The 26750-nt window shown below is 48.7% G+C and overlaps 1 protein-coding gene across 4 annotated transcripts in view; it reads right to left on the minus strand.

Annotated features, from left to right (window-relative positions):
• LOC147021943 (uncharacterized) overlaps positions 1-26750 on the minus strand; it is a 250567-nt gene that overhangs the window by 163198 nt on the left and 60619 nt on the right. For 2 of the 4 annotated variants that reach the window (XR_015061001.1, XM_085892410.1), the window contains one exon: positions 23934-26058. Coding sequence is in view for 3 of the 4 variants with exons in the window: in XM_085892410.1 (XP_085748536.1) it covers positions 25984-26058 (75 nt within the window). In the remaining variant the exon portion in view is untranslated. Of the gene's footprint in view, positions 1-23933; positions 26059-26750 lie in introns of those variants that run through there. The other 2 variants (XM_085892408.1, XM_085892407.1) reach the window with 2 other exon arrangements.

A 26750-nucleotide genomic window follows, 5' to 3' on the forward strand; every position in this document is an offset into this window, starting at 1 on the left:
GTCAGTCGAGAAGGGGAGAGTCCAAAGAAGAGTCCAAAGAAGAGTCCAGAGTCGGAGAGTCCCGAGGCGGAGAGGCGGAGAGTAGGAGAGTCGGAAGCAGAGGGTCAAGACTTCGCGGGCGGTGGAGCTGCTCGTCGTGTGCGGAACGGAGGGGACGGAGCTGTGGAAAGGCGGCGACACCAGACGAGGGGGTGCTCGCGTCGTGCAGGAAGCTGCACCCGAGGGAGGCCGACAGTGCGACCTGGCCGAGGTGGAGACGCTCGTCGCACATAATAAAGATCCTCTATACCCCGAGCATCAGCAACCCCCTCCTGTTTCCCCCCCGCGCTGAGATAGTGCGACCAAGGGGGCCCCTTTCCCACCCCCTGCCAGACACTGTCCGCGAGGTCCGCGGAGTTGGGGCGCCATCGCCGCTCCGCGTCTCATCACCAGACGGGTAGGCGCGACCCGGTCTCGGCCTCAGGCCCGCCTCATCCTTGAGGGTATTTCTTTTCCTTGGTTTTGGGTATGTGTTGTCGGCGCCGTCTGTGAAGTAGAATTGTATAAGTGTTGCCGTGTGCTCGGTAGTCGGTATTAGCTCTGCATTGTGTTTTCGCTTTTATATTTGCTTTTTGTGTAAATGGAATTGTGTTTTTTCTGTGTGCTTTTGGTGGAATTGAATATGTGTGCTTTCCGTTCGTCGCGAATAAATGTGCTTTATTGTTGAACTGTTTCCCGCTTCGCTTCGTCATTTCTCCCATTGAACCCTCATCTTGCTTCACGTAAAGGGTTGGTAGTGGGCTGAGTACGCCCGATAATTAATCGTACCGTCGAGGTCGACGATAACACCGCTCGGTTATTCTGATAGTACGGAACGGGTCGCTTAAGTGGCCCGTGTCCGAAGTCGACCTGCGGCGAGGTGCGATCGCCCGGTCTACCCTCCGCGTGGGTACTTAGGTAGGTCGAATTTGGCGAGCAACCCGATCCCACGCGGGGGCTGATTGGCTCGATCGCGGTGAGACCGAAAGGTCCACCCGTGACTGGTTCCCGGCGTTAGTCCGAGAGGGTCACGACTGGATTGTCCGTCCGGTGGGCGACGTGCCGCGATTCGAGTTACGTGGCCGTCAGCACGCCGGCGGGCGCGAATCCGCAAACACTGGTGTCAGGAGTGGGATATAAACCCATCGCCCTCCTCACGGCACTGGTAACGGAGAACAGGAAAACGGGCTCTCCTGTCTCCGGCTAAATTCACGGGAATCGGTCCAGGGGTGAGAGAAGCGACCCCCGATTCCCTCCAAATTACGAGCGAGCAAATTAACCCTTCACGAGAAGCAAGATGGCGTCTCAAGGCGAGCGGGAGCCGGGGGTATTAGAAATGGATGTAGAATGTGTAGGATCCATGGTCCAGGATGGAATCCCCGAGCAGGAAATGTTGATTGTGCAGGAACACGGACTCGCCCAACTGAACCCAGGGCCCGAGGTGGGTGCGGCAGCGGCCGCGGTGTATGACACCTCCCCCCCCTCTCCACCAAGACCCTTCCCCAACCCCTGCCGAAACGGCTCACTCAAGCGCACCCGACGTGGCCCAGCTATGCGCCATGCTGGCGGCAATGACAAATGAAATAAAAAACGAAATGAAAGACATGGGCAAGCAAATGAAGGAAGAAATGAAAAAGTTCCGGGGTGAGACGCAGAACATGGGCCGATGCCTGCAGGCGGGCATGAAGGCCGTGACAAAGGAAATAATAGTTGAGACAAGGGAGGTAAAGGGTGAAGAGTTGGCAGAGACACGGGAGATAGAAAAAATAGAGGAAAGACTACACGAGGAAGACGGGGTAAGTGACGCACACACACACACACACAGAGGTAGTGGAGGATAATGGGGGTGAGCTGGCGGACTGGGTAGAGACCCAGTGCGAGCACCTGGATGGCCTCCTCCAGGAACGAGGGGAGGGAGTATGCCCCCTTGAGGTGAGTCACGACCAGGTGAGTTCGGTCGTGCTTTGTGAGGTTGAGAGGACGGGTGCTGTGGACGGGTGCACGGAGAGCTTGGGGGGTATAGAGGCCCCGGAGACCCTTGTGGGGACACGAATCCCCAGTGTGGTTGTCCCTGTGTGTGTGGTGCAAGGTGTGAGTGCGTCACCGTGTGTGGAAGCGACCCCGTGTGTGAGTGGTGTGGTGGCGATGGTGCCAGAGTGCGTGCTTCCCAGCACGCCGGGTGTGGATGGGGCACCGTGTGTGGAAGAGGCCGTGGGTGTGAGTGAAACGGCCTGTATGAGTGAGGCACCGCGGGTGAGTGCCCCCGCGTGTGTGGGTGAGGGACCGTGTGTGGAAGAGGCCGTGGGTGTGAGTGAAACGGCCTGTATGAGTGAGGCACCGCGGGTGAGTGCCCCCGCGTGTGTGGGTGAGGGACCGTGTGTGGAAGAGGCCGTGGGTGTGAGTGAAACGGCCTGTATGAGTGAGGCACCGCGGGTGAGTGCCCCCGCGTGTGTGGGTTTGGCACGGAGTGTGAGTGAGGCACCGCGGGTTAGTGCCCCCGCGTGTGTGGGTGAGGCACCGTGTGTGGAAGAGACCGCGTGTGTGAGTGTCGCCGTGTGTATGAGTGAGGTACCGCGGGTGAGTGCCCCCGCGTGTGTGGATGAGGCACGGAGTGCGAGTGAGGCACCGCGGGTGAGTGCCCCCGCACGCGTGAGTAAACGGCTGTGTGCAAGGGAGACCGTGTGTGTGAGAGAGCGGTATGTGAGGGAGATGTCGGTTGGCATGCGGGAGCACGCAGCCGCGTCTCCCGGTGTGAATGTGATGGAGTGGACTGTGTGCGTCGTAACACGCAGGTATGCGTGTGTGGAATGGAGACGGAGACGGTGACAGAGGAGAGAAAGCCGAGTAGCGGCTGTAGTTGTTTCGGGGACCGTGCCGGGTTCACCCAGCAGTGAGCACGCGGTTCGTGCTGTGCAACGCACGAGACCACCACGTGCTCGCTTGCGAGAGTGAAGTCCCGGTCCGGAAACGCACGCGGTGGATTTGCCGATCCCGCGGACGGACAAAGTTTAGGCAGGTAAATGGATTTGGACCGGACGGGTTCTCCACGCGATCGTGTGTGTTAAGCTCCAACGGGCAAAGCACATGTGTTCGCGTGGGGAACCCCTCGAGACGTGGGGCTTGTGTTTTTTTTTTGCGCACGGTGACGTCATGGCTGCACGTGTGGTTGGAATCCGGCAGGAGGGGTATCTCTGCCGGATGGTACCGTCCAAGGAGGGACGAGGAACACGTGCAGCTGCATGACGTCACGGGCAGGTGTAAAGTGCGCGAGCTCTGAGTTGCCGCGCAGGTGCTGCGCATGGAAAAAAAAAAAAAAGGGCAAGCCTCACTTTCGGGTACACAGGATTCCTGGGCAAGGGGTGGAAGACCCCCTTGACCTGGGCACAGGATGGAAACTAGTTAGGGGGAAGGGTTAGCTTAGTTAGACCGACTTCATGGGGCAGGGGTAAGTCCTCATGGAGTCCGTGGAATGGATTAGTTAGAGGGATTGTAGCCAGATTTAGGTTGGGAAATAAAATGGGATTATTTGAGGACAGAGACAGACCTGTGAATGTGTAGAGGGGACGTAGTTTAGCTACGTAGTGTTAAAAGGGAACGTGCTATAGTTTAAGGGACGACGTGGGAGCACGAGTTAGTTAGGGGATGCAGATAGGAGGATGGCAGAGTTCAGCGGTGTGTGTGTTCAAGAGTTGTGAGGTGAGTACATGATGAGTGAGTGAGGCCAGCGGGTCTGTGTGTATGGAGCAAATGGGGAATGCATGGTGCGATGAGTGATTGGGAGGAGGAGTGACTCCCGCCCAAGGGACCCCGGGGTCAGTATAAAGTAAGTTAGCTGGGTTAGTCAAATTGAAAAATGGAGGTCGTTTTGTTGTTGGTGGGAAAGTAGGCTCGAGACCCATTTGGAGGGGTGCAGGAGCCCTGTTGACGGGCTTGGGAGCGTGGCTGCGAAAGGTGAGTATCGCTGAGTGGGTACCCCGGGCACCAGGCTAGTCGGCCGTGGTAGGCCAAGGGCCCATGGGGGGCCGGGATAGAGTAGTGGGCACGGGTGCGCCTGCTTGGTGCGGGGGCCCGGGGCGCCATTAGCCGCGTGGGCAGTGTTGTGGGCACGGGTGACCCTCGGAAAGGGGCCCGGGAGGCCGGCCTGCCACGTGTGCGTTTCAGGGAGGTGCCATGGGGGCACTCCCGGTGTTAGGGAGCTGGTAGGCTCGGAGGCAGTGTAGTGCCCGGGGGTGCCATAGCGGGAGAATCGGCAGAGGGTCGTGCCTGCCAAAGGGAGCCATGTGTCCCAGCCAGGAGACCGTGTGAGGGCACGGAGAGAAAATTGGGGGGCGAGGCCCGAAATTGTGAGGACACCAACACAGGCGACGGGAATCTGGGTTGTTAGAACCAATAGTTTAAGCGAGAGGCGCTTGTTGAAAGCCCCGGGGTAGTTTAACAGTTAAATGGTTAGGGTAGATTAGGAGATGTACCCCTCCGCACCATCCATCCCCTCGCTGTCGTTGTGGGCCGCTGGACCCACTTGGTGTTAAGATCGCCGAACTCTGGGGAGGCCATCCTGAGGCTTCGTTGGGCCTCGACACAGGACGTTAGCTCTCCCTTATTCCCCTCCGGGAAGGGAACGTAGGGGTTGGGAGTAGGCTAGGTGACAGGATAGGTTAGCCGAACAAGGACGATAAAGGGGGTTAGGGGACGATTTATAGTGGGGGAGTAAAAATGAAAACAACAAAAAAATAAGTTGGGGCTAAATTGGGGTTTGACAAATTAAGGGAGTGGGTATGTACAGTGACAGGCAAAGGCGATAGGTTGGGAGGGAGACAGGTAGGTAGGTCCGAGCCCGCCCTCCAAGTGGCCAGCACCACCGCACTCCCTCCACCAACTTCCACTGACAGCAAGGCAGAGGCCGGCCAACTTCATCGGCAGCTGTGTGCTGCAAGGCCTGTGCCGGCCAGTTCATCTGCTGGCTGTTTTTCTTCGAGGCCTGTGCCGGCCTGGTTCTGCGGGCTGTGTTTGCCTGCAGCGGCCTTCTTCTGCGGGCTGTGTTTGCCTGCTCACCTTTGCCATGCCATGCCCACTGCCCACGTTCACCAGCCCCGTTAAATTTTTGCTTTGCCCCCCCCTGTTCATTTCCATGTGCGCCAGGATCAAGGCAACAGTTTGCAAGCTGCGAGAACTGCCCTGTTGGCAGCTACAACACGGGCCTGCAGTGGCGGCCCGTGCACCGTGTTTGTGTCCATGCATCCATTCGTTGTGCTCATTGCGTGTGCCACTTGAGCTGGCACGGAGACTGCGTTTGTGCAGCCCATGCACCGTTGTGGTTCACTGCATTCAGTTCAAACCGTTCATGCATCCATTCGTTGTTCTCATTGCGTGTGCCACTTGAGCTGGCACGGAGACTGCGTTTGTGCAGCCCAAGCACCGTTGTGGTTTACTGAGTTCAGTTCAAAAGGGAAGGCCTTGGACTGCGTGTGAGCAGCCAGCCACGTTCCCTGTCACCTGCATTGTTTTGAGCCAGAGACTGCATGTGGGCAGCCTGGCTCCCTGCTAACTGCTTTTCTTTGCAGAGTTCAGTGATCCTGGGCCATGGTTTAGTGTAAAATTTGTAAGTTAAGGTTAAGATGTACTGTAAATATGAGTGCGCCCCCGGCATGTCTGTCTAGCGCCGGCAATTTTATTTAAGTTGTCCGTGTGAGTGAGTTTGTTTAGGTAGTTACGCAGCCCTCAGGTTATTTATTTTGGGGACACGAATACCATGAATGTCGCACTCAGGGATCCGTAGGGAAAATGTACTAGGGGAAAACTACACATGATGGCACACGAAAATTTGACGACTCGGGACGAGTCTGTAAAAAGGGGAGGGGGTAGTGTTGTGGTTACCAAATTCGCAAACCACCATTCAGGTCCCTTAGGTGAGGTATCTCGGTAAGTGCATGTGTAGTTAGGCCCAAACCCGTTGTCTAGTGGGAATAAATGTTATTCATGCGTGCTGCGACTCTTCAGGATAGCCGTTTTTCTTTTACTATCTTTATTTTGGACCAACCGCCATGATTACCACCACAACCACAACATCAACCACCAGCCACAACGCCGCTTCACCACAACCGCCACGACCTTCCCGTCACACCTCGCAACCGTAGCATCGCCACCGTTCTTGCCCCGCTGTGGGTACCGGTGTTGGACTCGTGCAGAGCGCGCGTCGAACAGCGTGTACAAAATCACGGATTTTGTGCTTCAAAAACGGATCAAAAACGACACACGCCCACTTTTTGCCGTCCAATCGGTGAGCGAGGGGCGAATTGGCCCCGCCTCCAGGACGATCGATATATGCAAATTTGTGGATCGAAAAGCCTTCACGCCCACTTTTTCTCGGGCCAATGGGGAGCGAGGTGAAAGGTCAAAGGGAGGGGGTCAAAGGCGAAGCTACGGGGGGATAAAAGGACCGTGTTCGTCAGTCGAGAAGGGGAGAGTCCAAAGAAGAGTCCAAAGAAGAGTCCAGAGTCGGAGAGTCCCGAGGCGGAGAGGCGGAGAGTAGGAGAGTCGGAAGCAGAGGGTCAAGACTTCGCGGGCGGTGGAGCTGCTCGTCGTGTGCGGAACGGAGGGGACGGAGCTGTGGAAAGGCGGCGACACCAGACGAGGGGGTGCTCGCGTCGTGCAGGAAGCTGCACCCGAGGGAGGCCGACAGCGCGACCTGGCCGAGGTGGAGACGCTCGTCGCACATAATAAAGATCCTCTATACCCCGAGCATCAGCAACCCCCTCCTGTTTCCCCCCGCGCTGAGATAGTGCGACCAAGGGGGCCCCTTTCCCACCCCCTGCCAGACACTGTCCGCGAGGTCCGCAGAGTTGGGGCGCCATCGCCGCTCCGCGTCTCATCACCAGACGGGTAGGCGCGACCCGGTCTCGGCCTCAGGCCCGCCTCATCCTTGAGGGTATTTCTTTTCCTTGGTTTTGGGTATGTGTTGTCGGCGCCGTCTGTGAAGTAGAATTGTATAAGTGTTGCCGTGTGCTCGGTAGTCGGTATTAGCTCTGCATTGTGTTTTCGCTTTTATATTTGCTTTTTGTGTAAATGGAATTGTGTTTTTTCTGTGTGCTTTTGGTGGAATTGAATATGTGTGCTTTCCGTTCGTCGCGAATAAATGTGCTTTATTGTTGAACTGTTTCCCGCTTCGCTTCGTCATTTCTCCCATTGAACCCTCATCTTGCTTCACGTAAAGGGTTGGTAGTGGGCTGAGTACGCCCGATAATTAATCGTACCGTCGAGGTCGACGATAACACCGCTCGGTTATTCTGATAGTACGGAACGGGTCGCTTAAGTGGCCCGTGTCCGAAGTCGACCTGCGGCGAGGTGCGATCGCCCGGTCTACCCTCCGCGTGGGTACTTAGGTAGGTCGAATTTGGCGAGCAACCCTATCCCACGCGGGGGCTGATTGGCTCGATCGCGGTGAGACCGAAAGGTCCACCCGTGACTGGTTCCCGGCGTTAGTCCGAGAGGGTCACGACTGGATTGTCCGTCCGGTGGGCGACGTGCCGCGATTCGAGTTACGTGGCCGTCAGCACGCCGGCGGGCGCGAATCCGCAACAATATATATATACATATACATGTATATGTATATATATGAATGTATACATATACATATATATATATATATATATATGTATATATATATATATATGTATATACACGAGGTCTGTCTAAAAAGTAATGGGACTGAGCCTGCTGTGTGCTCCACCAACACAACTTGAATGAACGGGTTGCATCACAGTTTTTCGCAACATTCCAGCAATATATATATGTATATATATATATATATATATATATATATATATGTATATATATATATATATATATATATATATGTATATATATATATATATATATATATATATATATATATATATATATATATATATTGTTGCGGATTCGCGCCCGCCGGCGTGCGAACGGCCACGTAACTCGAATCGCGGCACGTCGCCCACCGGACGGACAATCCCGTCGTGACCTTCTCGGACCAACGCCGGGAACTAGTCACGGGTGGACCTTTCGGCCTCACCACGATCGTGCCAACTGGCCCCCCGCGTGGGATAGGGTTGCTCGCCAAATTCGACCTACCTAAGTACCCACACGGAGGGTAGACCGGGCGATCGCACCTCGCCGCAGGTCGACTTCGGACACGGGCCACTTTAAGCGACCCGTTCCGTACTATCGGGATAACCGAGCGGTGTTATCGTCGGCCTCCACGGTTCCATGAATTATCGGGCGTTTTAGCCCACGACCAACCCTTTACGTGAAGTAAGATGGAGATTCAATAAAGGAAAAGACAAAGCGAAACGGGAAAACAGTTCAACATGAAGCACATTTATTTCGCGATGAACGGAAAGCACACATATACAATTACACCAAAAGCAAATGTAAAAGAAGAAGAAACACAATAATACACAAAAAGCAAATGCAACAATGCAGATCTAACCGACTACCGAGCACGCGGCAACACTTATACAGTTTTACTTCACAGACGGCGCCGACAACACATACACTCAAAGCAAAAGAAAAGGACCACCCTCAAGGATGAGGGGGGTAGGCGGGCCTGGGGCCGAGACCGCGTCGGGCCTACCCGTCTGATGATGAGCCGCAAGATGGCGGTGGCGCCCCGACTCCGCGGGCCTCGCGGACAGTGTCTGGTAGGGGGTGGGAACGGGGCCCCCTTCTCGCACTATCTCAGCGCGGGGGGAAACAGGAGGGGGTTGTTGATGCTCGGGGGGAAGGAGGATATCTCCCTGTCTCGGGTCCCGCGATGAGCGTCTCCACCACGACCTCGGTCGCGCCGCCGGCCTCTCCCTCCGCAGCTCCCCGACTCCGACACGAGCACCCCCTCGACCGCCTTCGCCGCCGCCACCTCTCCTCAGCTCCGTCCAACCGCCTTCTCCGACTCCTCTCTTGACTCGTCCCAACTCTTCACTGACTCCGAACTCTTAACTCTCTCCCCTCCGAACTCTTCACTGCCTTGACTGACGAACGCAGCCCCTTATATGCCCCGTGGCCTCGCTCCTTCACCTTCGACCCTTTACCTCCGACCCTTCACCTCTAACTGGCTCCCCATTGGACCGAGGAAAAGTGGGCGTGAATGCTTTTTGATCCATGAATTTGCATATAGCGATATTACTCCAACGCACCTGGAGGCGGGGCCAAATCGCCCCACGCTCGCCGATAGGACGGAACAGAAGTGGGCGTGAGTCGTTTTTGATCCGTTTTCATCAGAAAGGCCGGCGCTTTTGCACCCCTGCTCGGTGCGCGCCCTGCACGAGTCCAGTATCGGTGCCCACAAGCGGCGCGGAAATGGCGGTGATGCGATGGTTGCGAGAGTGAGTTGTGACGGTAAGGGTCGTGGCTGTTGTTGTGAAGCGGCGTTGCGGTTGGTGGTTGTTGTGTGATGGCTGTTGAGACGTGGTTGGTGGTGGTAGTAATGGCGGCTGGTCCAAAATAAAGATAGTAAAAGAAAAACGGCTATCTAGAGGGGTCGCAGCCCGCATGAATGACATTTATTCCCTCTAAACAACGGGTTTGGGCCTAACTACACATATACTTACAGAGATATCTCACCTAAGGGACCTGAATGGTGGTTTGCGAATTTCGTCAACCACAACAATATATATGATTGGTAATCGTTGACTGCGCTCATTGTGTGATTTTTACAGGTCCTGCTTTACATGTTGTCTAGTCTGAGTCGTCGCGCTATGAGTCGTGAGCAGCAAGCCAATCTGAAGTTTCTTGCCAAGCTTGGCAAAACACCTTCTGAATCCTTCGCAATGCTGCAGCAAGTCTATTGCGAAGAAACGATGTCACGTACACGTGCATTTGAATGGCCCAAGCGGTTGAAAGAGGGATGGGAGGAGGTTGAAGACGATCCATGGTCTGGAAGACCTTCAATGAGCAGAACGGCAGACAACATTGAGCGTGTGAAGCAGATGGTGCGCACAGATCGTCGATACATTGCGGATGATTGCTGAGGAACTTTCCATCAACAAGAACACTGTCTGGAGCATCATCACTGAAAATGCGCAAGGTGTGCGCAAAAATGGTCCCTAAGCTGTTGTCCGAGCACCAGAAACAGCAAAGAGTCAATGTTCATCAAGACATTATCGAGCGCCTTGAGGACGATCCAGACCTGTTCGAGAGAGTCATTACTGGTGATGAATCGGGCATATTCGAATACTATCCCGACACCAAACGGCAGAGTCGTCAGTGGAAAAGTCCGGCATCACCAAGCCCAAAGAAAGCAAGGATGTCGAAGTCGACGGTCAAGGTGATGCTCATCATGCTTTTTGACATCCAGGGCATCGTCCACTTCGAGTTTCGACCACAGGGTCAAACAGTGAATCAATACATGTACAAGATCCTGCAGCACCTTATGAGATCTGTCTGGGACAAGAGGAGGGATCTGTGGTAGAACAACGCCTGGGTGCTCCACCATGACAACGCCCCTGCTCACAGTGCCCTGAGCATCCGACAGTTTCTGGTGGAGAGGAATGTGTCAACTCTGGAGCAACCCCCGTATTCACCAGACTTGGCCCCTTGTGATTTTTTCCTATTCCCCAAGCTCAAGGGGGAGATCATGGGGACCCGATTTGCTGATGTCGAGGCCATCAAAAGGGCCGTGATGACAGAGCCTTCCGGGGGTGCATCAAACCGTGGAGTCAGAGGATGGACAAGTTTGTGAGACTGGAGGGAAAATATTTTGAAGGGCACAAGCTGTGATTTCAATATATTTTTTGGAATAAAATTTCTGTGAAATCAGTCCCTTTACTTTTTAGACGGACCTCATATAGTCTAAAGTCTACACCCCTTTAAAGTCTACAAAAGGTCCACAGTCTAAAGTCTGTCCTAGCTTTAGACCTTTAAAGTCTAAAGTCTACAAAAGGGGAAAGTGTACACCCCTTTTCAAACACTTCATCTTTTGTTGCCTTACAGCCTGGAATTAAATTTCATGAAATGAGACTTTTGTTACCTGTATTTACACATCGTAACCCACAACTTCCAAGTGAAAAACAAATTCTACAAATTTCAGCCTCTGCTGTCCGATGTTGCACCGCCATTTTGTGGTGGGTGGTATAAGTAGCTCAAAGCTTTGGCTCTGAGTGAAATCAAAAGTGTAATACAATTGATGTTTTTAAGTCCATGAAATAATTTTAAATGATAGATTTACGAAAAAAAATTCCATTGCTGGGTACCAGAGATGTCAACAAGTCACTTGAGCCAAGTCTCAAGTCAAGTCTCAAGACACCCTAGTATTACTTTAACTTGTGTAAAGTCCCACATTTACATATAAACGTAGTACAAGCTATCAAGGAATTAGGATACAGGGGTTCATTTATTGCAATGTATGATCTGAAAAGCCGTTCAACTCAAGTTTCTTATTTGTCAACTTCATGCGATGGACATTTTTTGGTTTGTTCCCAGCAAAAATAAATTTATGTTTATTTTTTTTTCTCATATCTGGTTTACTTTACTTCCTACTTGAACATATGCACATGAGACGAGTCAGTAACCTCAGTTTTTTTTTTTTTTTTTAATGGTTTACACGGCGAACAAAAGCATTCAATGTGGAACGGGAAAGGAGATTTTAATAAAAACGTACTTATCTATTTATTATGTACGTTAAAATGAAAAGTATTGTGACGTCCACAGGACTTGAACAGTCCCGCCAACGTAGAATGAGCCGAAACGATGGAGGCGGTTTATTTATTTATAACCCAAAGATGGCGGTTCTAATCGCTCTACCGCAAACGGGATGAGGAAGGTGGCACGAGTCGCTTTTCACTGAGTTGATAACGTTTATTCCTCTAGCCAGAAATAACAAGACTCGGCAAGAAGAGGGATCCGGGGCGATTCGACGGGATGGTGTGGGATCGGGCGTGGGGAGAACACAGACAATTCCAATGAATATACAAATCTCAAACCCTCCAAGGCGCCAGGTAAACACACACACACACACACACACACACACACACACACACACACACACACACACACACACACACACACACACACACACACACACACACACACAAAACGTAGCTATTCCTGGTGGTCAGGCTGGACCGTGGTGTGGACGCAACAGTCCCTGGATTGGCGTCGGACGAGCTGGCCTTGCTCTCGTCAGGGGGGCAGGAGAAACCGTGGTGCTGTCGACCTCCTGGTCTTGGCCCAAGTCCGCTCACAGCCGCCAGGGAACCAGTTCTGGCGCCAAACTGCGAGCAGGAGAGGGAGGCAGGTCCGCCCGCCGTTCGACCCCGTACTCCGAGCCAGCAGAACCCCAGAGCCAACCAAGGTGAGGAACGAGGCTCAGCAAGGCTACAAGACACGATGAAACCAGGTCCGAATCAGCGCAACAACAAGCACGCTCCCAGCACAACAACCTCCACCCCCAAAAAACAGTGTTTCGGTACCGATCTTCTTCCTCTTCCTTTTCGACCCCGAACAGAACCTTTTTATGCTCCCGTCCTCGTCACTTCCAATCGAGCCATTTATTGGCCCTCCGCCGTCGCCTTCCGCCAATCGTGATCACGGGGCGGAGCCATCCGCAGCACTGTCCTGTGACGTCACGGCAAGCCTCCAGAGAATACTAAAAGGGGTTTACGCAGACACACTTACCCTATCCCGTATCGCTATCTAATTACGTGACAATTATCATTTCCCCCTTGAAGAAATGGACATTTACTAGACAACTTATCACCACTGAATTGCTACTTATTACATCGAGATCCTGGTACACTCGAACAGCATGGCATACCTAATTAAACATCCTAATTACCCTTTGAATGCATACCCCCCCTCAAACGTAACACTGCCCTCTCCTCTGGTACCGCAGCTCCTGCAAGGTATATCACAGGCGCTACCGTACCAGCCTTAACACTTACTGACTCACACCTATTTAACCTAACAAAATAAAGTAGGAGGGGCAATGGGCAGCGAGTCGCAGCTAACTTACCTATCCTGCTTGATGTACTACCTAGTCAGGAGGCCCAATGCAGAATAGTGTACGACCCTGCTGATTCCGTGTTAGAATAGTGCAACAGGTGTAAATTGACTGTCCAGACACACAGAAACGTGAATCAACTTGTTGCCAACTCTGGATATGGATAGTATGGCCGCCATGACAGTTTACAAAATGGTCGCCATTAAATACACTTTTCGTCATATTTCAGCCGCAAATTGACATGAAATTACAAAATTAGGGTCGATTTCCATGTTTTTGAGCATGCCTGAGCTGATGGGAGTATAGAAAAAAACAGTGCTCCATCCATTTTCTAAAAATAATATGACTTGTTTTTCACTATATTATTTTTAAAGAAATGTTCAGGCTCGAATTAGAATGTCTGATTATACAAACCACAATCAATGAATTTTACAACTTTGCTATAAAATGAACCTAAACTACATAACTGTGTGTTTTTCTGTTACCCAGGACTAACTGAAAAATGAAAGCCGCAAGATTTCTCACAGGGGTTCAAGGGATCGAGAAGAAGAAGAGCATGTAGACTGGAATAAATGCTTTATTTGCCAGGACAGTTCAAAAACTAGCAAGTCAACGCCACTTCGAAAGACTACAATCGTTGGTGTGAAAACTGTAGCTGAATGTTGCAAAGAAAGAGAGAAATATAATGACGCTAAATATGTTGACTCATTCTCAAGAATGAGAAAATATTCTGTACCGGAGCACGTCAAAAAGATTCAATGGCACAAATTCTGCTATAGTGACTTTACTCACGCACAAAAAATAGACAGACTGAAGTCAAGGATTCAGCCACAATCTGTGACTTACGCAGAAGAGATACCCACAACATCAGGTTCCTCAGAGAAATACCATGTCCCAAAGTCACTAAGATCCGCGCACAGCGCTATGGATTGGTCAAAATGCGCTTTCTGCCAGACTGACATTCCTGGAAAAGCTGGTGTCCTGACAAATGTTGAATTTGATCACACATCATCCAGGATGCTTAGTTTGGCCCAATTTGACCCCACCATGCATCACAGGTTTGCAGGTGTTTCAGACTTGATGGCAGCTGAAGGTAAATATCACCTCAAGTGTTATGTTTCTTTTCGCAGAAAGTATAAAAAGGAGAGTGGAGAGAAAAACCAGTCTCCTGAAAGCATCTGTTTCAGAAATGTGATGAACCAGCTTGAGAAAGAGCTGCAGAAGGGACATGTGTTTACCCTGAAAAACATCTGGGAACACTACAGCATGCTGTTATTGAATGATTTTGGAATTGAGGCTGGAGCCTACAAAAGCTACAATTTCAAGCAGAAAGTGGAGGTTCACTTTGGTAGTGACAAGGTGACATTCGTGCAGCCATTGGATGTCACAAAACCCCTCATAGTTGCGTCCTCAACTGTGACAAAGTTTGCCATGAGAACCGCCGTGAATGATTTATCTGAAGAAGGTGAAAGTTCTGAAGAAGATGAATTGGCCCAGTGCAGTCTGCCTCATCATGAGAACGAAATCCTTAGCTGGATCTTCAGAGTGGGCATAAAGATTTACAGTGACGTAAAACACTCTCCAGGGCATAGCATTATCGGTGGACTGAACACAGAAAATGCAGAGCGAATTGTACCTGAAACCCTGTACATGCTTGTAAAGCTTCTTTGTGGTGGTGACAGCACTGACAAGATGGACAATGAAGAAGCGGATGAGACAGATACCAAGAACAAAGTTCTGAGCATCTGCCAAGACATTATTCATGTGGCTTCAGGACACTGATGTCCTCATTCTCCTTGTTGCCTATCAGCCGCATCTCAGTCCCTTTCTCTGGATGAATGCAGGGACACCCAAAAAGCAACACTACATTCCCACTGACTCCATCAATATCCCAGATTCGCAGAGGGAGTCACTTCTGGCATTTCATGCAGTGACAGGTTCAGACAGCACAAGCCAGTTTGCTGGAATTGCGAAGCGCTCTGCATGGGCTGTCTTTCAAAACAACTCCCACCTGTTGAATAACCTAGGCAAAGAGGAAATTCCTGATGAGAGTGTGATTGCAGATGCTGAGTCATTTGTCTGCAGGCTTTATGACCCTCATGGCCAAGATAACTCAATTCAGCGAGTAAGATGTGATCTGTTTCTCAGTCTGACCAAAGCTATTGAGAATCTGCCTCCAACTCGCGATGCTCTGATTCTACACATCAAGCGAGCGCACTACCAGACTTTTGTGTGGAGAAGAGCCTTGGAATCTGAACCACATCTACCTGCACCTGAGAACTGTGGGTGGGAACAGGTCGTCAAAGATGGCAACGAGACATTTCAGCCGTGACTCATGACTCAGGTCAGGTATGGGAGCATGTGTCAGAACAGCACGTCGCTGCGTCCACTTTCTGCCGGTACTCCAGGGGCCTCCGTCTGGCCATCCCCCAGGCAGATGCCAGGCCCATCCCCATCTCCTTGAGATGATGGTCAACCTGTTGCAACCATGAGGCACGTGGTCGACCCACTGGCCTCCTCCACTCATGAGACTCCCTCGCTGAGAGAATCTGGTGAGCAGGATCAGAGTCAGGAAAACGAGCCACATGTCCATACAGCCGCAACTGACGCTCACGGACTATGCAGGTAACAAATCTCATCCGAGTCTCTCTCAGCAACCGCTCGTTGGACACAAAATCCGACCAGCGATAGCCAAGGATTCTCCGAAGAGACCTGGTACCAAAGGAATTAAGTCTCCGTCTCAGATCCTTGGTCAGAGTCCAAGTCTCGCACCCATAGAGCAAGACTGGAAGTACCAAGGACCTGAAGACTCGGACTTTCGTCCTCCCGCACAGGTACTGGCAGCGCCACACCCCATGATCCAGTGAATCCATGACTCCCCAGGCCCGACCCAGACGTCTATTGACCTCTGACTCGCAGCCAGCAGAGACATGAATATCACTGCCAAGTTAAGTGAATCTCTCCACGACCTCAACATCCTCACCACAAACAGACACAGACAGGACAGCAGCATCCAAGATGTCACCGAAAGCCTGGATCTTAGTTTTGACCCAAGAAACCCGTAATCCCAACGGCTCCGACTTCTCATTCAGCACCTCGAGGGCCCCCAAGAGGATGTCTAAAGTCTCCGCAAGGATGACTGCATCATCTGCAAAGTCAAGGTCCGAGATCTTGACATTCCCAAATGACGCACCGCAACTTGATCTCTCCGACATCCTCCCTAGAATCCAGTCCATACAAGTGCTGAAAAGTGTGGGGGCAAGTACACATCCCTGACGAACTCCAGTAACAACTGGAAATAAGTCAGAGATGGTACCACCACACTTCACAGCACTCTCAGTACCAGAGTAGAGTTCAGACATCAGATCGATCAGTTTTGGTGGCACCCCACGAAGACCAAGAATCCTCCAGAGGACATCCCGATTCACTGAATCGAACGCTTTACAGAGATCAACATAGGCTGCAAGCAGCCCCTGCCGAATCAACGTCTATTACTCATGACTGCACAGCCTATTACTGCTTACTGTGTAGAACTGACGACATGCAAATGCCGTGGGTCATGCTCAACTCGACGGTGCAAATGTACACGGAATGGACTGCCTTGCACAAAAGCATGTGGATGCAAAGCCCTTTGTAGGAACCCGTTCAGTGTACAAGCAGATCAATAGCTCTGAAAATTGTACTTGGGTGTTCTCACAACACTTTTCTCTTATGCAAAGCAACGTAATTTTGTGTTAGAAAGAATCTGACAGCTGTTGAAATAACCTTTGACTGACTGTAAACCCATCTCTATGAATAGTGCTAAACATTTTCTTTTTCACATTTGTTGCTCGTATGTGCATTTTCAATTTCGTCTTTAAGTTGTCAATTATGTGAAAAGTTGTGATCCAGTACAAAAATAAAGCACAAAATAGTGTTCCTCGTGTCAGATTACATAGTATTTCACAATCATGACAAATTTCTGGCTAGTACAATTTGCAGTAAGAAAAAGACTAAATCTGATGGCGGCCATTTTGATTACTGTCATGGCGGCCATAATATTCAGATGCAGACTTGGCAACAAGTGGAACTAGACTTGGTCATGCCGAGACTCTTCAAAAACACCAGTTGCACCATTCTAACATGAAATCAGCAGCGAACCTATTTTCTAGGCTAGCTACAGATTTTGGCTTCTAGACTAACCCCCTTATGGCCTTATCCTCGCCTAAACAATCATTCATTTTTTTATTTTTTTTATTTTATCACTTGAGAGCACTGAGCGAAGTTGCACTCCATCCTCTGGATCATCGCTCTTGCCCAACACTCTTCCAGTGATCTGGGGAGGGGAAACAAAAGGTTCCACAAAAACACAACACTTATACTTTACATTCCTACTCTAAGCCTTAACGACACTATTCATGGGATATTTACACTTGACCGTGTCCCCCAGTGGATGCCAATAGACCCAGCGTTACCTGGGGAGCCAATTTTCAAATTTGCTTGCCCCAAAATTATGCGGACATCATGCCCTTGCTGCACATGTCAAGTTGTGCGGGATGGAGTGGAACTCACACATCTTCACAACACTCACACCATGGTAATCATCACATTTCTAGGTCATGGTCCCCATTTTAATGATGCAGGCTGAACCCCGTCATGGCCGTGGGGTGGGTTACCACAAGATGATGGGGGCATCTCAGGTGCAACCATGCCCACAGGTAAGCTTTAGTCCAACCCGGACGTTTCTCCGCCCCGCTCCCTTTGATTCCCACCCCCCTGGTAGCCATCAGCTCTAACCCCGTACAACACACTGGAAGGGGTCTCACTGGCTCCTCTGGCCTTCCTGGGTCGCCAAGGTCCTACCCGCCTTGGTCGCCCAACCAGACCCTCTCCCAGTTGCCTCCAGACACTGTCACCATTAGCCACCAGGGGTGAATCTCCTTGAAGGGGGTCGCAATTCCCGCTCACCATGAGCTTCAGCAATCCCTGCGGACAAGCACATCATCCCCACCCACAAAACCCACATGACTCCCCCACCCCATCGGCCTTACATGTGACACCTGCATTTCTAACACTTCACCGACCATGACCTTCCCTGTTACCATACCATGCCCAATAAAAAAAAAAATCAACGTGTGCACCATACATTTCACTTCTTAACTTGAAACAATTCACACAGCACTTTTCCTCACCCGATCCACGCACCAGCCATTGGACAGCCACTTGTGCCCGCTTTGTTACCAATTACCCATTGTCCCTATTGTCACTCTAAAACCCAGCAGAACTTACAAACACATGCCAATTTTCCCACAATTCTTTTTTTTTTTTCCACCAAAGGAGGCACTTCGCCACAATCTCAGCAGCCGAGCATGGCCGTATATGCTCAGCCCAATCTAGTCTCCCCGACCCCCGACAGTGATTTCCGGACCCGACCTATGAAAGGACATCTCGGATAGACCTGGCGGTTCAGCAGGAGGATTCATCCTCTCCGGGCTTGAAAGTCTATTGGAGGGTCTCTCCATCGCCGGGTACCGGCAATATCGTTGCATGTGTCCTCTTCGCCCGCACCGGAAACAACTCCCTATAAAAGGCCCCCGTGGGTATCGGTGTAATGTCTCTTCCGGTTCCGGACCCCCTCGGCCATAATCGAATTGCTCTATTGGCTGGGCTGGACCCCGCCGCTTTGGCGCACCAACTACCGAATTACCCCTTATCAAACTTGACAGTTTCTGGCAAATTTCCTGAAACATTTGGGTAATGCCAATTTCTCCCAGCCCCCCTCCCTGATCCTGAATCTCCGCCTGTCGGATCGTCACCGATGGCCTCTCGGGCACCCGACCCGGCCGACTCCACGAGGCCAGCCTGGCCGCGCACTCGGCCGCTCGGTGCACGGTGGGTGGATCCTGTAGCTCCACTAGCGCTCGGACCTCAGGGTCAGGAAGAGCAGCTAAAAATTTCTCGAGTGCCAGTCTGTCCCACGCCTCCACTGTAAGGTCCCGATACGTGATCCTGACTGATTGGTAAATGTCCTGTGCCAACTCCTGCACTGTCTCACCCGGCTTTAATCTGTGGTGCTGGAGTTGGGCCCGCACCAGATCACAGTTCGCTGCAAACCCAAACCGACGGCTCAACGCCTCGCAAATGTGGGAGCTGGTCAACATCCCCTCCGCGATCACGTTTAACACATCTGCGGCTGGTCTCTGCAACGTTGCCACCAAATTCCCTGTACGTTCCCGCTCATTCCACCCGTTTAGTCGGGAAATACACTCAAATTGCGTCAGAAAAGCTTCAAGGCTCCCTTACCCATCAAAATTTACCAGGGGGATCACTTTTACGGTGGCCCGCTTCTCAGTTTCTCCCTTGTCCGAATCCAGCCCAGGGATCAAACACCCTTGTGGCTGCGTATCCAATTTCGGAGCCCACTGTGGCCAAAGATGTTTTGTGGTGAGGGTCTCATGGGTCAATTTTGCCTCCTGTTCCAAACGTTGAATGGACCGATTCACCTCGTCCCGCAGGATCTTCTGGGCCTGCACAACCTCCTCCAAGGCTCCGTCGCGAGTTTGTAGCTGCTCCTCAACCAACCCGAACACTCTACTTACAAAAGACGGCTCTACCAGGCCTTTATCCAAGACTTCATTTTGGCTCATAATTTTATCTTGTTCGTCCAAACGAGCCTCCAATCCTTTTACCTCCTCCGCCAAATTCAACCCTTGCTTCCTCAGCTCTCCCCACTCTTCTATTTGCAGCTGCATACGAGCATCCACACAGGCACGATGACGTTCCAGGCTTTCATCCACTTTATCAACCCGAATGTTCGTTGCATCAATTTTATCTACCAATTTTTTTCGTATATTTTCCCCCTCCAATGTAATTTCTACCTTTGTTTCCTCCAATCTATCCTCGAATTTACTTTGTATTTCTCCCAATTTAACATCCACACACTCCTGCATCTCAGTTTTCATTTTCTCCATCTTTTTCCCAATTCATCCCTCATTAAATCAATCCGTGCACCCAATTGTTGCCCCATTACCCCCAATTGATCTGTCATTTCTGCCCCCTGTGCCGTCATTTCTGCCATTTGTGCCCCCTGTGCCGTCATTTTTGCCCCCTGTGCTGTAATTGCACTCATTAAACGTTCCAACATTGTCCAGATCGTCATTGTGCCGGTTTCCGGCGCTGCCGGCTCCGTTACGGGCGATGAAGCACGGTCCACGCTCGGAATGGGGGAGGTTCCAACCCTACCCCTGTCTCTCCCTTCTTCCCCCGACTCGCTGCCAGACACGTGGCCTTCCTCCTCGAGCATCTGCACATCCGCCATGGTGCAGAAGTCCCGTTTGCCGCCAATTAATTTTAATTTGAAAAATCCCGCCAAAATTTTCCCGCGCTCGCGCGCTTTCCTGTAGTAGTTTTATATTCCAATTCGTGGCGAGATTATAATCCTGGTATATTCTCCCGATACCAAATATAATTTAGAGGGGTTCGAACATCCAACACCCTGACACCAATGTGACGTCCACGGGACTTGAACAGTCCCGCCAACGTAGAATGAGCCGAAACAATGGAGGCGGTTTATTTATTTATAACCCAAAGATGGCGGTTCTAATCGCTCTACCGCAAACGGGACGAGGAAGGTGGCACGAGTCGCTTTTCACTGAGTTGATAACGTTTATTCCTCTAACCAGAAATAACAAGACTCGGCAAGAAGAGGGATCCGGGGCGATTCGACGGGATGGTGTGGGATCGGGCGTGGGGAGAACACAGACAATTCCAATGAATATACAAATCTCAAACCCTCTAAGGCGCCAGGTACACACACACACACACACACACACACACACACACACACACACACACACACACACACACACACACACACACACACACACACACACACACACACACAACGTAGCTATTCCTGGTGGTCAGGCTGGACCGTGGTGTGGACGCAACAGTCCCTGGATTGGCGTCGGACGAGCTGGCCTTGCTCTCATCAGGGGGGCAGGAGAAACCGTGGTGCTGTCGACCTCCTGGTCTTGGCCCAAGTCCGCTCACAACCACCAGGGAACCAGTTCTGGCACCAAATTGCGAGCAGGAGAGGGAGGCAGGTCCGCCCGCCGTTCGACCCCGTACTCCGAGCCAGCAGAACCCCAGAGCCAACCAAGGTGAGGAACGAGGCTCAGAAAGGCTACAAGACACGTTGAAACCAGGGCCGAATCAGCGCAACAACAAGCACGCTCCCAGCACAACAACCTCCACCCCAAAAAAACAGTGTTTCGGTACCGATCTTCTTCCTCTTCCTTTTCGACCCTGAACAGAACCTTTTTATGCTCCCTTCCTCGTCACTTCCAATCGAGCCGTTTATTGGCCCTCCGCCGTCGCCTTCCGCCAATCGTGATCACGGGGCGGAGCCATCCGCAGCACTGTCCTGTGACGTCACGGCAAGCCTCCAGAGAATACTAAAAGGGGTTTACGCAGACACACTTACCCTATTCCGGATCCCTATCTAATTACGTGACAATTATCATTTCCCCCTTGAAGAAATGGACATTTACTAGACAACTTATCACCACTGAATTGCTACTTATTACATCGAGATCCTGGTACACTCGAACAGCATGGCATACCTAATTAAACATCCTAATTACCCTTTGAATGCATACCCCCCCCTCTCAAATGTAACGGTATAATCAGGAAGGAAGGTGGGGAATCAAGAAGGGGCAGGATGCTGTGAAAGAAAAAAGGACGCTGTGCATAATGAAATGAAAGTGACTCTCATGAAGTTGTCAGGTATGTCAGTGTTTGGTGCCTTTGCTTAGAAAACGCTTGCAACCTTACTCAGCAGTTCTTTGTAACGCGTTTTAAATTCTAAATGTGTGTCACAAGCAAGATTCATTTGGCTGCTTACTGCATTGCATTTGAAGATTCTCTAACTGAAGTTCACTTACCTCTCTATGAGTCAGTGCTTCTTACTTTCACTCACACATGAGCCAAAATCGAATCGCCTTGTTCTTGTCACCTAACCAACTCATCCATCAAGTTTTGGAGATATCGTGCTACATGTCGTTTTTGGACCAATCTCTCAATGGTGAGAAATCACTTAAAATTATAGAAGCCGGATACAGATCTTCACCAAAACCTAATCATTTCGTCCTTGTCACACACGCAACCTGTCTACCAAATTTAATATGAATACATTCACAACTTTTTGAGATATCTTGCTCAAAGACAAACAGACAGGAGTGAAAACAAGCTTCGGTGGGGGAGGTAAAAAACAACATTTATCTCATGCATGTCCCACAAAGAATTTCCTCGAACGCAATAAGTTTTCATACTTCTTTACAAACCACCTCAGAAAACAGTTTTTCTCCTCGAACACACATCCAGTTACCTGAAGTTACCTGAAGCAAATGTGCTTTGCGTATTAGATAAATTGTTTGGGTTTTGTTTGGATAATATAAAGCGTCCATTATTTCTCAGGTTTGTCAATTTCCACTCATGTATTGAATTCATGCTCTAATGTCAAAATGAGGAATTGATCTTTTCCAGCTTTATATTTTAAATGACAGAGGTAGAAATTCAATCGTTTCATTAAAAACAAAAAATAAACAGAAGAGAGAGCTTTCTGATGAGTAGCTTGGAACATCATGTTAAGGACTACTTGTTATAACTCAGTAGTCCACAAAGAGTTCAGGAGATATTAGAATGAACAAGTGAAATCCTTCAATACAGCGTGTGTGGTGAAGCAAATGAGTACACTAATGTTATTGAAAGAACCACTTATCACTTTGCCACCAATATCTGCCATAATTGTAAGTAAATTTCAACTACTAATGCATGACGAAACACTTGTTTATGGCTAATATTAAAGAGAATGATGGCATAAGAAGAACTTAGCTTTCAGTGTTCGACGCGAAATGCCATGGTGGGCGGAAATGACGTCTTTCGTTCGTTCGTACATGAGAGGGGAGCGTTTCTTGGTTTTTTTTTCCATCAAGCAATAAATTCAATGGTTTTCACAAATATAACACATTAGTTTCACAAATTTCCATTGAAATACTCTGGTATTTCCATCAATTGTCGCCATTTCCGTATAGGTTATGCACTGCCATCTACCGGACGGCCGTCATTGGCTCACTTGAGGCACGTGGGGTGGGGGGGGGGGACACTGGAGGCATTTCAAACTCGGTGCAATTGTATACAGTGCACGCGCTGTAATAACTCATCTTACTGATGTCGATCTGCATCAACAGACAAGTCGAACAATGAATGGAATCAATCGGATGTTGATGAGGCATGCAAATAAGTCACCACTGTTGGAAGCTAGGAGAAATGTGTTTGAGAGAAAGGGCTGTGCCTTTGCACAAAAAAACTATTGGAGAACATTCTCAGCTCGGCAAATAGGCACCTGCCCGTACTGAAAACTCCCAAACAGGTGGGTAGGTGGAATTGGAGTACAGAGACATGTATTGCACAACCTCCCCCACCCACCCCCCCAAAAAAAAGAGATAGCGACGAATGAAAGGACTGTGTATCTGGATTAGGTTCTTCTAGAGACCAATGAGAAGTACATATCTGTGGCTTGTTTGTTCATGAACAGGGTAAGTCTATTCACTATTCATCATGCTCAGAGAGAGGGGAGAGCTATGGCAGGTGTGAGGCTGTGATAAATATATTGTTTGTTTGGTTCCAGGGCCACAAGAGAAAATATTCTGGAATTAATCTAAATTTTTCCATCTATTGGTAAAAGTTGAACCATGTGTGCGTGTGCGCGTGTGTGTGTGTGTGTGTGTGTGTGTGTGTGTGTGTGTGTGTGTGTGTGTGTGTGTGTGTGTGTGTGTGTGTGTGTGTGTGTGTGTGTGTGTGTGTGTGTGTGTGTGTGTGTGTGTGTGTGTGTTATATATCCATGTACAAACACACTAAAATGTACTAACAGTAAATGGTATGAACCAGACTCCTCGCAATCAAAGATATTTCTCATAGTGTATTATTATATTTCCATGAGTCCAATTTGCAATCAGGAACACAATAGTTGAACTTAACCGTAATGAAATTTCAACTCTTTCATCCAAATGCTGAAAAGTATATTTAAAAGCATATTTCACTTGCAGATTCGATGCTAGCAATGGCAGGTTTAAAATGCCCGGCGACCAGAACCGAGTCAGCATAAGCACACATAGTGCATGCACATGAGACTTTATTTAGCATTCATACGTCATTTCAAAAGCCCTACATTCCTCTGAAATTTCTTGTTTTGTAATCTGGCGATTCTCCAAGATTATCTGTTCAACACATGTAATGTTTCCCAAAGTGAAAGCCATTAATTCCGTGTGAGAACGCGTAAGATCTCTCAAAAAACATCAGTCATTCCTTCATTTAACTCACTGCAAAACTTCGTGAAAGATGTGACAACGTTTAACAAAAATTTCGTGAAAGATGACGACTTTTAAAAATAAGTTCCTGAAAGATGTGACAACTTTAAAAAAACAAATCAGTGAAATATGTGACAACTTTTAAAGACAACTTTGTGAGATGCGACAAATTTTAACAAGAACTTAGAGAAAGATGTGACAACTTTTTAAAAACGACTTCATGAAAGACGTGCCAAGTTTTAAAAACAAATCAGTGCAAGATGTGACAACTTATAAAAATCACTTCATGAAAGATGCAACAACTTTTAAAATCAATTCAGTGAAAGATGTGACAACTTTTAAAAATAAATCAGTAAAAGACGTGACAGCTTTTAAAGACAATTTTGTAAAATGTCGTGAAAGATGTGACAACTCTTAAAGGAACTTCGTGAAACATATGACAACTTACAAAAATGTCGTAAAAGATGTTACAACTTTTAAAAACAACTCTGTGAAAGAAACAAGTTTGACAACTTTTAAAAACAACTTTGTAAAATATGTGGCAGCATTTAAAGACAACTTTCAAAAATGTCATAAAAGATGTGACAATTTTTAAAAACAACTTTGTGAGATGTCACAACTTTTTAAAAACAACTTCCTGAGAGATGTGACAACCTATAAAAATAACTTCATGAAAGATGTTACAACTTTTAAATATAACCATCAGAGATGGGGAATCCCCTGCCATTGAAACATTTTTTCAAGATAGCCCCCCAGTCAGCCATCTTGAATCCGACCATGCCCAAAATCAATAGGGTTCTTCCTTTTCAGGTGGTACATGTGTGACCCAAATTTCAAATCGATATGGCGAACAGTTTATGAGTTATCGCACTCACAGCTATAAATGTTGACGCCCGGACGGACAGCCGGATGACCTGGGTGACAACAATATCCCCCTTCCGCCATGCGGCGGGGGATAAAAACTAATCAATGAAAGATATGACAACTTTTAAAAATAACTTCGTGAAAGATGTGAGAACTTTTAAAAATAACTTCCAGAAAGATGTGACAACTTTTAAAAACAACTTTGTTAAAGCTCTGATGACTTTTAAGAATAACTTCGTGAAAGATGTGACAACTTTTTAAAACAAATCAGTGAAAGATGTGACAACTTTTAAAAATAACTTCCTAAAAGTGTGCCAACTTTTAAATATACCATCAGAGATGGGGAATCCCCCGCCATTGAATGAAAAAGGTCATACATATTCCAGATAATGAAGGAGGTGAAATGGAAACAAGACACCATTTGGTCATCATCTCGAAGAACTTCCCCAGGGGTGAGGAACGTAGGAACCAAAAATAATTGAATTCAGATAAGCGGTTTTTCATTTTTTCAAAAAACATTTTTTTCAAGATGGCCACCCCAGTCGGCCATCTTGCATACGGCCACACCCAAAATCAACAGGGTTCTTCCTTTTCAAGTGCTACATGTGTGACCCAAATTTCAAATCGATATTGCGAAAAAACATTTTTTTTCAAGATGTCCGCCCCAGTCGGCCATCTTGGATCCGGCCGCGCCCAAAATCAATAGAGTTCTTCCTTTTCAGGTGGTACAGGTGTGACCCAAATTTCAAATCGACATGGCAAACAGTTTATGAGTTATCGCACTCACAGATCTAAATGTTGACGCCCAGCCAGCCGGACGGACGACCCGGGTGACAACAATATCCCCCTTCCGCCACACTGCAGGGGATAAAAACTAATCAGTGAAAGATGTGACAACTTTTTACAACAAATCAGTGAAAGATGACAACTTTTAAAAATAACTGCCTGAAAGATGACAACTTTTAAAAACAACTTTGTTAAAGCTGTGACAACTTTAAAGCTGTGATGACATTTAAGAATAACTTTGTGAAAGATGTGACAACTTTTAAAAATAACTTCCTGAAACATGTGACAACTTTCAAAAACAACTTCGTGAAAGATGTGAGAACTTTAAAAAACAAATCAGAGAAAGATGTGAAAACTTTTAAAAACACCTTTGTGAAAGATGTGACAGCATTTAAAGACAACTTTCAAAAATGTCGTAAAAGATGTGACAACTTATAAAAACAACTCTGTGAAAGAAACCAGTTTGACAACTTTTAAAAACAACTTTGTAAAATATGTGACAGCGTTTAAAGACAACTTTAAAAAATGTCGTAAAAGATGTGACAACTTTTAAAAACAACTGTGTGAAAGAAACAAGTTTGACAACTTTTATAAACAACTTTGTGAGATGACAACTTTTTAAAAACAACTTCATGAAAGATGTGACAACCTATAAAAATAACTTCATGAAAGATGTTACAACTTTTAAATATACCCATCAGAGATTGGGAATCCCCTGCCATTGAAACATTATTTTCAAGATGGCCACCCCAGTCGGCCATCTT

The sequence above is a fragment of the Eptatretus burgeri genome, chromosome 8 (assembly GCF_056783735.1).
Source record: "Eptatretus burgeri isolate ZD-2024b chromosome 8, Ebu_testis_v1, whole genome shotgun sequence".
Lineage (NCBI taxonomy): Eukaryota > Metazoa > Chordata > Myxini > Myxiniformes > Myxinidae > Eptatretus > Eptatretus burgeri.